The 14,306-nt window shown below is 36.9% G+C and overlaps 2 protein-coding genes across 15 annotated transcripts in view; one reads left to right on the forward strand and one right to left on the reverse strand.

The window, feature by feature from the left end:
- Positions 1-14,306, forward strand: part of LOC103783767 (uncharacterized) — a 108,640-nt gene that overhangs the window by 70,966 nt on the left and 23,368 nt on the right. The gene's annotated exons all lie outside the window — the stretch shown is intronic.
- The window catches only part of CD46 (CD46 molecule), a 43,493-nt gene continuing 32,002 nt past the window's right edge, over positions 2,816-14,306 (reverse strand). For 6 of the 11 annotated variants that reach the window (XM_034945739.3, XM_003831199.5, XM_034945729.3 and 3 more), the window contains 3 exons: positions 13,215-13,250; positions 12,643-12,706; positions 2,816-4,804 (listed from right to left, as the gene is read on the reverse strand). In XM_034945739.3, the coding sequence (XP_034801630.2) occupies positions 4,732-4,804; positions 12,643-12,706; positions 13,215-13,250 (173 nt within the window). In that variant the 3' untranslated portion in view covers positions 2,816-4,731. Of the gene's footprint in view, positions 4,805-7,983; positions 8,078-12,642; positions 12,707-13,214; positions 13,251-14,306 lie in introns of those variants that run through there. The other 5 variants (XM_063598989.1, XM_008956596.4, XM_008956595.4 and 2 more) reach the window with 2 other exon arrangements.

The raw sequence follows: 14,306 nt of genomic DNA on the forward strand, positions 1-14,306 counted from the left end.
TTACAGGGGTTCCTGTTTACAGTAGTTTAGCACAGGGTTTGCCACTGCAGCATATTATTATAGTTTAGTTTTGTAAAAAGCTACATGAGAGAGGTAAATCTTATAAATGGAGGCGGAGTCTCCTAACACCAGTTTTACCACCTCTGTACAGGTTTCCCTGGGCTATGTACTATCGAATCAGGAATCAGGATGGGCGGCTTTTTCAAATGTTATCTATACTTTTGGCAATTTGTTCAAACGTTCTGCTGGTATGTGAGAGGGAAGGAAAAATTGTTTATTGACCACAGATCCACAATATTATACTTCTCCTATACTTAAGCAATAAGGGACAGCATTTAAAACTCTTTTAAAAATGTTAATCTTGGCTGGGCACAGTGGCTCATGCCTGGATCCCCAGTAATTTGGAACACTGAGGCAGGCAGATTGCTTGAGGCCAGGAGTTCGAGACTAGCTTGGGCAACATGCGAAAGCCCGTCTCTACAAAAAAAAAAAAAAAAAAAAAAAATTATCCAGGCATGGTGGTGCACACCTGTAGTCCCAGCTGTTGGGGAAAGCTAAGTTGGGAGGATCCCTTGAACCCAGGAGGTTGAGGCTGCAGTAAGCTGTGATTGAGCCACTGAGCTCCAGCCTGGGTGACAGAGCGAGATCCTGTGTCAAAAAATAATTTTGATTTCACGGAAGGAGAAGAGGACTAGTCTTATACCATATCCCAAATGAAATTGAAAATGTCTTCTGGGAATCACAGCAATGACTCAAACTTCTGAATAGTGACTAAGTTTGAGCTGGTAAGGAAGGGATTGTCAAATGCCGTGACAGTCCACAGGAGGGCAGCAGTGCTCCGATTTACAAAGGATTAGTCATACTAGTGTAACCTTTTCTGAGTGAGCCTAGAAATTCTGATGAAAACAGTGTAGTCCAGGGAAAAAAAAAAAATCTGTATGTACAATCACTCAATTTTGAATCATTTCTGGAAGTTATTAGACTCCATGTTAAATCCTACTTAAGTACAAGTATGCAAAATTTAAAAATATGCAGAAAAGCTCATTCTTGGTTAAAATGTTAGCTGAAAGACATTACTAAGTTTTAGAATACCATAGAGTTGACTATTTCCCACAAACCCTAAAATCTACTTGAACACCACAAATTCATATTCCTTCTAATCTCAAGTCCCTTCAGCATTCTTACAGATTTATTGTTAGTTACCTTACAAAGTAACTAACTCTCCCCATGTATTTTATCCCAATTTAAAAAATACATTACAGTCTCAAGGTCACATAAGATTTTCCAAAATGCTCTATTCATAGTCAATATAATTTTCAGGCCGGGTGCGGTGGCTCATGCCTGTAATCCCAGCACTTTGGGAGGCCAAGGTGGGCGGATCACCTGAGGTTGGGAGTTCGAGACCAGCCTGACCAACATGGAGAAACCCCGTCTCTACTAAAAATACAAAATTAGCCAGACGCGGTGGTGCATGCCTGTAATCCCAGCTACTCAGGAGGCTGAGTCAGGAGAATCGCTTGAACCCAGAAGGTGGAGGCTGCGGTGAGCCGAGATAGTGCCATTGCACTCCAGCCTGGGCAACAAGATCGAAACTCCGTCTCAAAATGTGTGTGTGTGTGTGTGTGTGTGTGTGTGTATATATATACATATATATAACACACATATATATATAATTTTCACCTAGTGTTCTATTAAACAGAATGCTTCTGTATTTTTATGTTTATTTGAGACAATGCTTCTGTATTTCTAAACAGCTAGCCTTGTTCAGTTAGCCAAACAACAAAACCTTAATTCAAGTCTTCAATGAAATTTTCTGATTTAATAGGCTGAATTAAGAAAGCCATAATTTTCTTCTATAAATATAAGCCTTTAACTTCTATCTTTACAAGTTTATATAGAAAAATTTACTGTGGGGCTTGAGATTTACTAATGCATGGGTTTTCAACCTTAGCTGCACATTGGAATCATTTAGGACGCTTGGAAATCCCTACACCCAAACCACATCCCAGATCAATTACACTAGAAATCTCTAGGGGTGGGACCCAGGTGTCTGTAAATATCCCCCGGTGATTGCAATGTGCAGCCATGGTTGAGAAACACTGAAGCCTGCTCTGAGAAATTTAGCAATCCGACTTAATTCAAATCTGCAGAGAGAGCAACAATGATTTTTGCAGAAACAACCAAATCCTACTAGTTACATAAATCTTATACTTTGTTAGGACTTGGGTTTTTATTTAGCTCTACATATGCGTTCATAGGATGCAGAAGATTTATCTTCTACTGGACACGTATATATAGATGCTTAAATGTGGCTATCCCAAGGTTAGGTAATAATAAAGACTATAAGAGCTGGGCAGAAATCAGGCACAGTTTCATGAAGGGTAATATCTGAGCTGGGCCTTGGAAGATGCATAGGATCTCAACAGGACAGTAGGTGTTTCAAGCAACAGTGAACTAGGAATACAGCAGAAAGCACAGGGGAAATGGTCAGGCTTTACTGAGAGTAGGTTATTTGAAGAAGTGCAATAGAAAATGCTTGGGGAAGAAAGTTGGGATTTAATTGTAAAAGGTCTTCAAGTATCAGGCTAAGAAATGTGGACTTCATCCAGTAGGTAATGTGATGTCACTGGATATCTGTGCAGTATCTATGTGATGGGTTGGGAGTGGAGAAGCCTGGGGATACTTAAGGGTCTGAGCTAGGAGGGACAGGAGGAATGGCTGTGGGAGTGGAATGGTTAGAAGATGGGCCCAATTAGAAACATACTTCAATTTGAGACAAAACCCACTAGAAATAAACACATCATCATGAAACATCTCCAAATGTACAATTTTATTTTAACAGATTTCAAGAGTCCATTTTTAAAAAAATGAGCAATAAAGAACCTCTATCAGTGAGACTTCTCATTTTATAGCAAATACATTTTTGCAGCTTAAATTTTCTTGAATTCATATACGCTTCTGTCATTTAAACAAACTTCCAGAGAAAACTGGTCTCTATATATTTAAGTAACAAATTTGACAAAATACATATTTATATATATATAGATCTCTAACATAAATATTAAATTTGAAAAAATCAAATGTGAAGCAGAAACTGCTATACAAGTATATTGTATAATATTTATTTTATACATTAAAGTATTTGGTTGAATATACTTCAATTAGGTTTCTAAAAACACCATTATCTGCTTCTTAGTAATTGCAACATTCTTGAAAAGCATGTGAAATGGGTATAAACTTCAACTCTGTGCTTAATTCAGAATTCCTGTTTGTTCTCCTCAAACTTTTATCTTCCTAAAGCATCTTGCCAGAGACTACAAAGGAAAGGAACATTTACAGAGCACTATAAACATGTCTTTGGACAGTAAAACAGTATTTATTCTTCTACACTCTTGATTTTCCAATTGTATCTTCCTCAAGGCAATGTTTCTTTGGCCCAATTTGTGCAACTAAACATAAAATTTCAAAACACAACTTTTAACAGTGTGATTTGAATTGCAGTGGCAGTCCCTGCTTTTCGCCTGCTGGCTTCTTTGAAAGAAACTGCTTGGCTAAGGGACTCAGTAGAGGGCTGAGATCTGCCTGAGTATAAAGTGCTACCTGAGCTATATTTACTTCTTCCATCCCTTGGTACAATCAACAGCAAATAGACAAAATGAAGTTACCTTCCTGAGATACATGGCTTACTTTGTACTCTGCCTTTTAGGAGATGAGGTAAGACACATACATAGATAAGAGGCTTTTACTAGCCAAGGCAATGTAAATGGACTAAGATTCTCATGTGACTTGAGGTTATCTGATGAATTTATTCTCTTCAAAACCACCTACTTTTAGAGGGCATGTTTAACCCCTCTCTTTATTTAAGGAGGGAGAGAAAAACGCATGTAACCAGAATTCAGAGTGGGTTACTCAACCTAAGAGAACATACGGAGTTCTCTTTGGGAAAACGACAAGACTACAGTGTTCACTTCGCACCATGAAGTGGCACTCCTGTTATGGCTGTCAGAGTCCTCTCACTTCTTATGAAAGGATGCATCTGATTCTGAAATTACTGATATATTCGATCATTTAGGGATGCTTTAAAAAGTGAAAACAAATGCCACACATACACTTTCTAGCTTTCTGAAATCACCGAACACATTACAAAAAATAGAGAATTTACCCTATTAACTTTTAGAGAATTTTCCAATAATATTCTTGGTTAAAGAAGCCAAGTTTGTGCATATTCCCAGTTTTCAGTGTTCTTGTTTTTATGCACAAGAGCCAAAGTAGTATACACATATTTTTAAGGGCTTTTTACAATGAACGATATACAAAATACATTCTATAGTTGGTGAAAGAATAATCTTAAGAGTTGGCATTAATCTTTGAACAAAAAAGATTTCAAGCCACTTTCTTTACAAAGAAAATATAATTTCATTGTGAACTATATTTCTCTAATTTTGCCAATTTTATAAAATACAGCATATCCCTGCTTTAATACAACCAGGCATGCTGTGCTGACTGGTCCAATAAATCTAAGTGTTATTTAAGGGAAAACAGGCAATCTGTTCATACCCAAATTCATACAAGTTTCAAAGAAGCATCAAAGGATGCTACCTACATTCAAGCCACATTGCAATATTAGCTAAGCCACAGTTGCACTCATGAGAGTGAAACTACAGAATAACAACTATTGAAGATTTTAATAGAGTCAAAAGATGAACTGGCAAACCAGGTTGTGGAATCCATTCAGCCTCTCTGCTCTGCTGGAGTGGTTGATTTAGTCTGGTAAGTGGCATATTCAGCTCCACCATCTGCTTTCCTGCAAACCAAGGTATAAAGATCATGTCAAAGATAAATATAATTAAGTACAGAAATTAAATTCCAGAAGCCTATTCAGAAAATGAACAATTAAAAAAATATAGTAATGAGCCACCAACCTGGGAAATAAATTATTCTTTTAAAATAATTTCAAATGTTCAACTGGTCTCACTGTAAAAAAAACCTTCCTTTATCCCTGTCTTGTATTTTTGATACCCTCCAAAACAAGAAATAGAGCAGTAGCACACAAAGTACTTAGTAACTATGTCCTCATTTTGATGTAGGGCCAATGGGAAAGACTGGAGACAAACGCATGCTTTCCTGATCCCTCCATTTTAAAGCTGTAGCTCTGGCACAGAACCTTTAAAAAGATAGTGGTTCTAACTGTTCAAGTATGTGATGCCTCATCTACCCCTCACTGTCAAGAAAATCATGTATTCCACTAAGAGTCTCCTAAATAACTAAAGTTTACGTCACACTTTTAGTATAACAATAGACATCTTTATAAAACCTATTATTCTAGTCTAGTGCTGGCCAAAGACAGATGATGCCAGTCATACATGTAATTTAAAATTTTCCAGAAGCCACTTTTAAAAACATAAAAAGGCAAAAATAATTTTATTTTCTTTAACCGAGTATAACCAAAATATTGAGATGTATTTTACATTTTTTTGGCTTAGTCTTTGAAATCCAGTGTGTGTTTGACACTTGCAGCATACCTGACATTGGACTAGCCACTTTGGAAGTCCTTAGCAGTCACACATGGCTATTGAATTGGACAGCACAGCTCTGGGCCCTCCCTGCCTTAGTAAATTGACTTTAATAGACAAACGAAAACCAAATTCGGACCAGTCATTATTTACTAGTATGTGTGCCACAGCAAACACATTGCCTTTCCAATGTCACAGCTAAGCATGTTAATTCTGGATACTTTAATAACCCATTTATGCCTAGTGTTCCATTATTGGAACACTAAGCATGTGGAATTTATCTCCTACTGCTCAAGGTCATTGCCAGGGTCTGACTGCAAAAATTCAAAAAATTGCAACCTCAGGCATAAATGGGTTTGTTCTTCTTTGCCGGGGAGGCCATCATTATGGTTCTCTACTGCGTCATTACTATACTTATAAAATTGCAGTTCCCTAAGGACTGTTGTGATGACAGACTTAATGGTTTGGCCTGTCACTGAATTCTCCAAGACCACTATATTTTTCTTTTCTTTTCTTTTCTTTATTTTTTTTCCTTTGAGACAGAGTCTTGCTCTGTCACCCAGGCTGGAGTGCAGTGTGGTGTGATCTTGGCTCACTTGCAACCTCCACCTCCCAGGGTCAAGCAATTCTTGTGCCTCAGCCTCCTGAGTAGCTAGGATTACAGGTATGCACCACCATGCCCAGCTAATGTTTGTATTTTTAGTAGAAACAGGGTTTCACCATTTTGGCCAACCTGGTCTCAAACCTTAAGTGATCCGCCCACCTCGGCCTCCCAAAGTGCTGGGATTATAGGTGTGAGCCACCAGGACTGGCCACCACTATATTTTTCTAAGTAAATTTTTTTTCCCATAGTAGTAGAATCTCTTTCTTTAAATAAAGTTTTAAATAAAAATCCAATCTATGCCAAAGATAAAAGGCATTAACATAAATTTAAAGAAACATTTATTGGATATAACAATGAAGCTATTTTGAAGATGGCAAAATATTAACTACAGCATTCATTAAATTATCTTCAAATGTTTACAGATACCCTGAAGCTCAGAGAGAGTCTAAAAACTATTTTCCTAGTTGGCTTTAGTCTCAAAAGTGTCCTAAGAGACTAAGAAGATATAGTAGGCTTCCCTTATCCACGGTTTCACTTTGCACGGTTTCAGTTACCCATAGTCAAATACGGTCAAAAATATTAAATGGAAAATTACAGAACTACGTTTTAGATTGTGTGCCATTCTGAGTATCATGATGAAATCTCACACTGTCCCACTCCATCCCTCCCGGGATATAAATCATCCCTTCGTCCAGCATACCCACGCTGTGGACACTATGTGCCTGTTATTCAATAGCTGTCTTGGTTATCAGATTGACTGTCACGGTATCACAGTACCTGTGGTTAGGTAACCCTTCTTTTACTTAGTGGCCTCAGAGCACAAGAGTAGTGATGCTGGCATATTTTTATAATTGTTTGATATTATTAGTTATTAGTTATGGCTGTTAATCTCCTACTGTGCCTAATTTATAAATTGAATGATCATAGGTATACATGTATAAGAGAAACAGTATATATAAGGTTTAGTACTCTCCCAGGTTTCAGGCAACCACTAGAGGTTTTGGAATGTATCCCCCGTGGATAAGAAGGAACTACTGTATATAGGACTGGGTAGGCCCAGAACGCCAATTCTGGTTGGTATGTTTTGTCTTTCCCTTTCCTCCTGTAACCAAAGACACCACTTTGCTTTTACTAAGAAATTGTCCTTCCAGCTGGCCTTTGTAGATCCTGCTCCCAAACTTTTAATTATAACCTAGGTTAGGGCCTCACATTATAAGAGGTGGGATATGTATCTCCGTCTCTTCCCAGCTCTGCGGACACACATTCTAGCACAAACAGAGGAATAATTCCAGTTCAGTTCAAAGACAGAAGGTGGACGGGGTCCAAGGGTTTAAGGCAATGCAATCCATTACTTTTCAAAATCTGAGGACTTTTTTGTTTTCCTTTGATATGCTAAAAATATCCCAGCCCAGGGAAACTGATAAAATGTCTTTACAGAGTTATTTATACGTTGGAATTGAATAAATTTACAAAACTAAGTAAAATATATTTTGGTTTCTATAAAAGGGCATTTTTCCTCCTTGCACTTAAAATGAGTTGATTCTGTGGTTATTTCCCAGTTGGCTCACAAATTCTTACTTTTGGATTCACAGCTGTTTTACAAGGTAGAAGTGAGATCGTCTGATAAAAGGACTAGGGGAACATAACTCTATTTAAAGCCTACGTCAAAGCCTGTCAGTACACATTATGTTTTCAAAGGGAACGGTATAAGAAAACATCAATAATTTAGCAAAGGGAACAGGAATGTAAATTTCCTCTTTGATATTTACTGCCAATATCTCTTTGCTCAGGTTATTGATATCTATATATCCACTGAATATTTTTCAAAAGAAAGGACATCTGAAAATAAACAACAGAAAACAGATACCTTTTAATGATAAAAGCAAACCTTTCTCTCATCTCTCCTTCTCAGAGAGAAGTAAATTTTACTTCTCTGTGGGTCTCATCAGTTAGGTATGAGCTGAACAGAGGAAGAGAAAAGGGCTGAATAAAATAGTGACTTCAAACCAAAAAGAAACAAGAGTAGCATAACAAGTGGGATAAAATCCAGTGTAAGAGAAGCAGGAAAGCTGAGAATTAGGTTCATAACTTAAGACTTTCTCATTCTCACTGAAGGACTGGAAACATGAATTTTGTGCTAGAAGCTACTTGAACTTTGAAGTCATATAGATCATCCAGCAGATAAACAGACTGGAAATTCCTGTTTAATATGTTTATCTTTGAAGCCATTTTGCATGAAGTGATTCATGTCAAAATGTTTTCAAGGAATAACAGATTGTTGGGGAGAAATGGTACTGGTCTCTAGCACTCTTGATTTTTTTTTTTTTTTTTTTTTTTTAAGAGACAGCATCTCACCATGTTGCCCAGGCTGATCTCAAACTCCTGAGCTCAAGCCATCGGCCTGCCTCGGCCTCACAAAGTTGCTGGGATTACAGGCGTGAGCCACCAAACCCGGCCTAACACCCTCAATTTTGAGGGAACACATTGAGTATGTATCAAATCCATGTAATATTATCTAGAAATCAACTTTATGACATCATGTATTTTCAGATGTCTCTGGACTTTTACATTAAGAAGTGTCTTCCTGTGGCACATCTGTTTTCAACCTGAGGAGACATCGTTGCAAAACTTCGTATTACATGGCGTCTCATATTTCTGAGATGGATCTAATTTTGTAAGGATGCTTTCTAAACTAATTACAAAACATTTTTGTAGTTGCTCAAAAATTTTTGAAGGGTTAAATGCTCAAGAATTTAAGGGCCAACTAGAAAAACATTTAATTTGATCCTTTTTTTGCCCCATGTCACTATATGCCCCAATTACCTGAATTGACCACTATTTTTAATAAAGTAATTGGGTCAGTCAATATTAATGTAACATTAAAAGTCAGTTTAGGTTATACAAAATAATAAATACCATTAATGGAAAAAAGGAAAAACTATTTGTCACAGGTAATAAATATATAAATTATGCAAATAACTTTCACTAACTTAGCCAAACTGTCACTTATCCAGGGACGCTTAACTAGAGTTAAAAAATAATCATGCATTTTTAAAAAATCATTACTTAAATATTTATGTAAACAAAAGGCATCTGTTGTTCAGAAGCACAGTCATGCCATGCAATACAGGACTGAAGCAGTAGCAAAGACAGGGCTGTGGCTTCCAAGACTAAAAAGTATGGTAGAAGAATTAGTAAAGAAAGGAAACGGGAAGGGAAGAGGAGGGAGCATGTGGATGGGACCTGTTTCGGATCCACTGGTATCCTATACTGTTCTTAGCTGAGAGCTATGAAACAGAAAAGTGGCAGAATACTTTAACCTTTTGCCCACTTTTTATCAAGTAATGTAAATGATGTTGGATGATCTTAAAATGACTCCTTACACTATTTTTGTATTTTGAGATGAAGGCTGCAGAAGAGTAATTACGTTCCCAAATCACCATAAATACCAGTTTACAAGAAATACATTTTGTGCCAGGCTTTAACAGCAATTTGAGATTATTTGTGCCTGCTAGCCTGCTTCCAGTTACCCCCGGAAGTGGAGAAGTGCCTCCAGACATTTTATAGTCTTTATAAGAAGTTTCTAAGGCCACAACAGCCAATCTGGGGGGACAAGATTATGGACATTAAACAGTGCAAAGAAAAAAATGGAAATCTTTGGGGTTTTTTTGTGTTTTTTTGTTTTTGAGATGGAGTCTCACTCCGTCACCCAGGCTGGAGTGCAGTGGCGCAATCTCGCTCACTGCAAGCTCCGCCTCCGGGGTTCACGCCATTCTCCTGCCTCAGCCTCCCGAGTAGCTGGGACTACAGGCGCCCGCCACTATTTTTTTTTTTTTTTTTTTTTTTGTATTTTTAGTAGAGACGGGGTTTCACCGTGTTAGCCAGGATGGTCTTGATCTCCTGACCTCGTGATCCGCCCGCCTCGGCCTCCCAAAGTGCTGGGATTACAGGCGTGAGCCACTAGGCCCGGGTGGAAATCTTTGTTTTTTAAGAGTTAAAGAAGGTAAGAAAAGCCAACTACTATTTATTACCCCATAGCCTTTTTTTAAGGATACACATGGATGAGGAATCTTAAAAACTTCAATTATCTTAAATATTAGAAAAATTTGCCAATAAGCTTCATAGTGTTTCTTCAGACTTCAACAGTATAGGCACATCAGTAGTGGCCAACACCCTGGTCAGTGTAGCCCAGGCACAGCAGCAGCATCAGCACTGGGAGCTCACTAGACAGGCAGGGTCTCAGGCTCCACCCCAAACCCAATGAATCAGAATCTGTATTTTAACAGATTTCCAGGTGACTAATGTGCACATTAAAGTCAGAGAAGCATTGCTCTAGACTCTGAAGAAGAAAGATAAACCACCCTCACATTCAGTTCAGCTAGCAAAATAACATGGAACTACAAAATAATAGATCCATAAAGAGAGCCTAGCTTTGGATTCAGCCATTACATATGCTGAATTTCCAATTGAGTATGTTCCTGTCATAAAAAGGGCAACATCTATTCTAAAAGATTCCCACGCAGTTTATATTTTAAAGTTCAAAGGCAATTAGGAGTTTCGTCTCTCACACCATTTTCTGGACTATTTTTCCTCAAGTTGTGCTACTATTTGCAGGATTAATTATGTTGCATTGGCTAAAGATATCATACCTTCCCAAAATATTTTAAAATTTTAATAATGGCAACTGTCAGTTGGACCCTATGCTGTAAAATATGAGCTTTAAAAAAAAATCACTGGACAAATTAATTTTGGAATCTCAGTTCACTACTGCTATTGAACCTTTCATTTGGGAGTGTAACAGTCAGATAACTGTTGAGCTTTAAAAGACCCATTAAGGCCAGGCGCGGTGGCTCATACCTGTAATCCTAGCACCTTGGGAGGCCGAGGTGGGCGGATTACCTGAGGTCAGGAGTTCAAGACCAGCCTGACCAACATGGTGAAACCCCATCTCTAGTACAGGTACAACAAATTAGCCGGTGGTGGTGGTGCACGACTGTAATCCCAGCTACTCGTGAGGCTGAGGCAGAGAATCCCTTGAACCCAGGAGGCCAAGGTTGCAGTGAGCCAAGATTGCGCCACTGCACTCCAGCCTGGGTGACAGAGCAAGACTCCATCACAAAAAAGCAAAAAACAACAACAACAGAAAAACCATTAACTGCTAGCTAGAGAGAGTTTGATTAATACTTGTTAATGAACCTTTAAAAATTCTGATGCAGTGATATTTTAAACAAAGTAGGAAAATAAGCAGAATGCGACTTTGTTTTGTTTTCTTTAGAACTTGTTTCTACACAAACCTTATGGATTTGTAAAAATATTCCATTGATAATATTTTGTACTCACGTTGTAGATATGTAACTTTTAAAATATACAACTGATAGATAAATCAAATATGCATATTGTGTTCCATAAATACAAGATTTAAGATTCAAGTGAAGGGATTATGGGTATTTAAAAAGATAACCAAGTAATATGAAAAAAGTTTGAGTTCCTTATGAGTAAAGCTTGTACTTTTATGACTTAGTCCAAACCTGATGATCAGTATAAAAGGAATATATATCATAAAACCATGAGTACCAAAAGTCTTAAAATTATTAGGTTTGATTTCAAAGCTATTTCTAAAACTATAGGGGAAAACAGTTTTTAAAAATCAGTAAAAATGAATGTATATTATCTTTCAGAAATTTCAAAGCACCTAATCTTAGTCTGTGTTCCAGGATTCATTCTAAGTCTTTTGTTAAACTGTAAGCTCTTTAACTAAAATTTGAGTTTGATGTTTAAAAACCCTATTTTCTTTAGAAGATATGTACTTGTACATTTTTCTTCTATTCTAAACCCACTCACTTTTTACATTTTTATATATTAAAAGACACAGTTAATTGAGGTACCTTATAGATCTAACCCGTCTCAGCAACTTTAACTTTAACCCCATCAGTTTTACTGCAATCTGGTAAATTCAGAGAATGTAAGAGGGAAATCGGATAGTGTTGTTTTGAATCCCCCAGTTTAACATGTATAAATAACAACTTTAAATGAAAAGACACCAAATTGGGTATTTAAATGATATGCCTACATAGCTTCTTGCAACTAGCTAAGCTATATAGACAAGTGGAAACTTTTCATTATAAAAATTCCAGTGAATACAACTGTCAAAGTCTCCACAGTGAAACACTTTAAATTTAATTTTGGCCATTAGTGCAATTTTGGAAATAGGGAATAGGGTAGAGAAGGCCTCATAGTGAGTGGTCCATGATTTGCTAAATAACTTAAACCTCAAATCCAAAAGAAATTTTTCTTAAAGTCATAATAGCTGTAGGAACTCTGCACAGATGTTTTTATGTTGCAGTGATGTTAGAAGTAGCTGAAAATATTTTTAGCAAAGAAATGCAATTGGTAGGAAAAACTAATGCAGGCATATTTAAAAAAAAAAAAAGATAGCATGCAATACAGATTACAAACTGAAGCTGCACAAAAGCATGTTAAGTATAAGAAGGACCAAGAAGTTAAAAGAAACATGCTTTAATTTACCCTTTCTTCTTCCTCCTTTGAAGATATCTGTACAGGACAACACAAATTACTGCAACTCCAACAACTATAAGAAACCAGAAAACAAATGACATATAATTCTGAAAACTAATCACCAAGATTCAACATCTAGCAGAAGAAATAAATGTTGGTTACATTTCAGTGGTCAAATGTTATTTAAGCACCTACACATTTATATTCCATCCAGACTCTTTGCTATCTAAATCCAACTCCCCATAATCACTTACACAGTCCATAGTAAGTCAGAGAAAAGTCCTTGCTTAATTTAGAAAACTATCAAAAGCACATTTGGGAAGCCAACTAATATTACTGATCATCTTGAGAAAATATGTATTACTTAGGCTTTGTTACTAAGTAGATATACAGAATATAACAGAGTATAAAATCACTAACACAAGGTAGGTAAGTATATGAAATAAAAGGTCAGGTTTTCCTAAATCGGTTTAACCAATTTACAAGCTGAAAAAAGTATAGAAACTGAAAAACTATTTTTAAAATGCATGTCTTCACAATAATTTTTTGACTTAAGTGGTGTCAAAATTTGTGATACTTACCTATGGCAATAACAATCACAGCAATGACCCAAACATCTGAGAAAGAAAACAGTTCAAAGATGTTGAACACATGGATCTCCAGATAGCATTTATTTCAATCAGATCATCTAAACACTTGATATGGTTTGGCTGTGTCCCCACCCAAATCTCATCTTGAATCGCAATTCCCATAATCCCCACGTGTTGTGGGAGGGACCCCATGAGAGGTAATTGAATCATGGAGGCGGTTTCCCCCATGCTATTCTCATGATAGTAAGTTCTCACGAGATCTGATGGTTTTATAAGCGGCTTCCTCCTTCACTTGGTTCTCATACTTCTCCTTCCTGCCATCATGTGAAGAAGAATGTGTTTGCTTCCTCTTCCTCCATGATTATAAGTTTCCTGGGGCCTCCTCAGCCCTGCAGAACTGAGTCAGTTAAATCTCTTTCCTTTATAAATTACCCGGTCTCAGACTGTTCCTTACAACAGCATTGAGAATGGACTAATACAAGACTACAGAGGAAAAAAAAATTTTTTATATAGTTTTAGCATGACTGCTAGGGCATCCAGGTCATTTTGATCATAGAACCCTTCTAACCAGTTTCCAGGTTAAGGGTTCCACTTGTGAAACTCTTAATGGGAACCTCATTTTTCACTGTTTTTCTCTATAGCTACCACATCAAGTTATTTAGCAGTAAAGTTATTAGAGTAATTAGAATTCACTATAGTAAAGGAAAATGATTTTTGAAAAGTATTATCCCATGAGAGTTGGTTTAATTCAATAGTCATTCTGTCATTTCTTATTATTTTGGTAGACATTTAATTTGTATTTTTTCCTCCAAAAGTGATCTGTAGAGTGAGTCATAAATAAATTTCTATTATTCTATTGCCCAGATGGTATTTACAAAGTCTTCGCAAACAATACTTTATCAATCCCCTTCCCATCCTCTCTACTTCCATACTCTGCCCTGCCCCAAAATTAAGACATAGTCCTAAATACCAATAGGATTCCCATAATAAATGAAACACCAGGGCACATGGATAAAAATATACAGAGAAATTTGAGCATACATTTTTGACTATCTAGAGAACACAAAATAATTCTATAAAATC

Source organism: Pan paniscus, chromosome 1 (genome assembly GCF_029289425.2).
Source record: "Pan paniscus chromosome 1, NHGRI_mPanPan1-v2.0_pri, whole genome shotgun sequence".
NCBI lineage: Eukaryota > Metazoa > Chordata > Mammalia > Primates > Hominidae > Pan > Pan paniscus.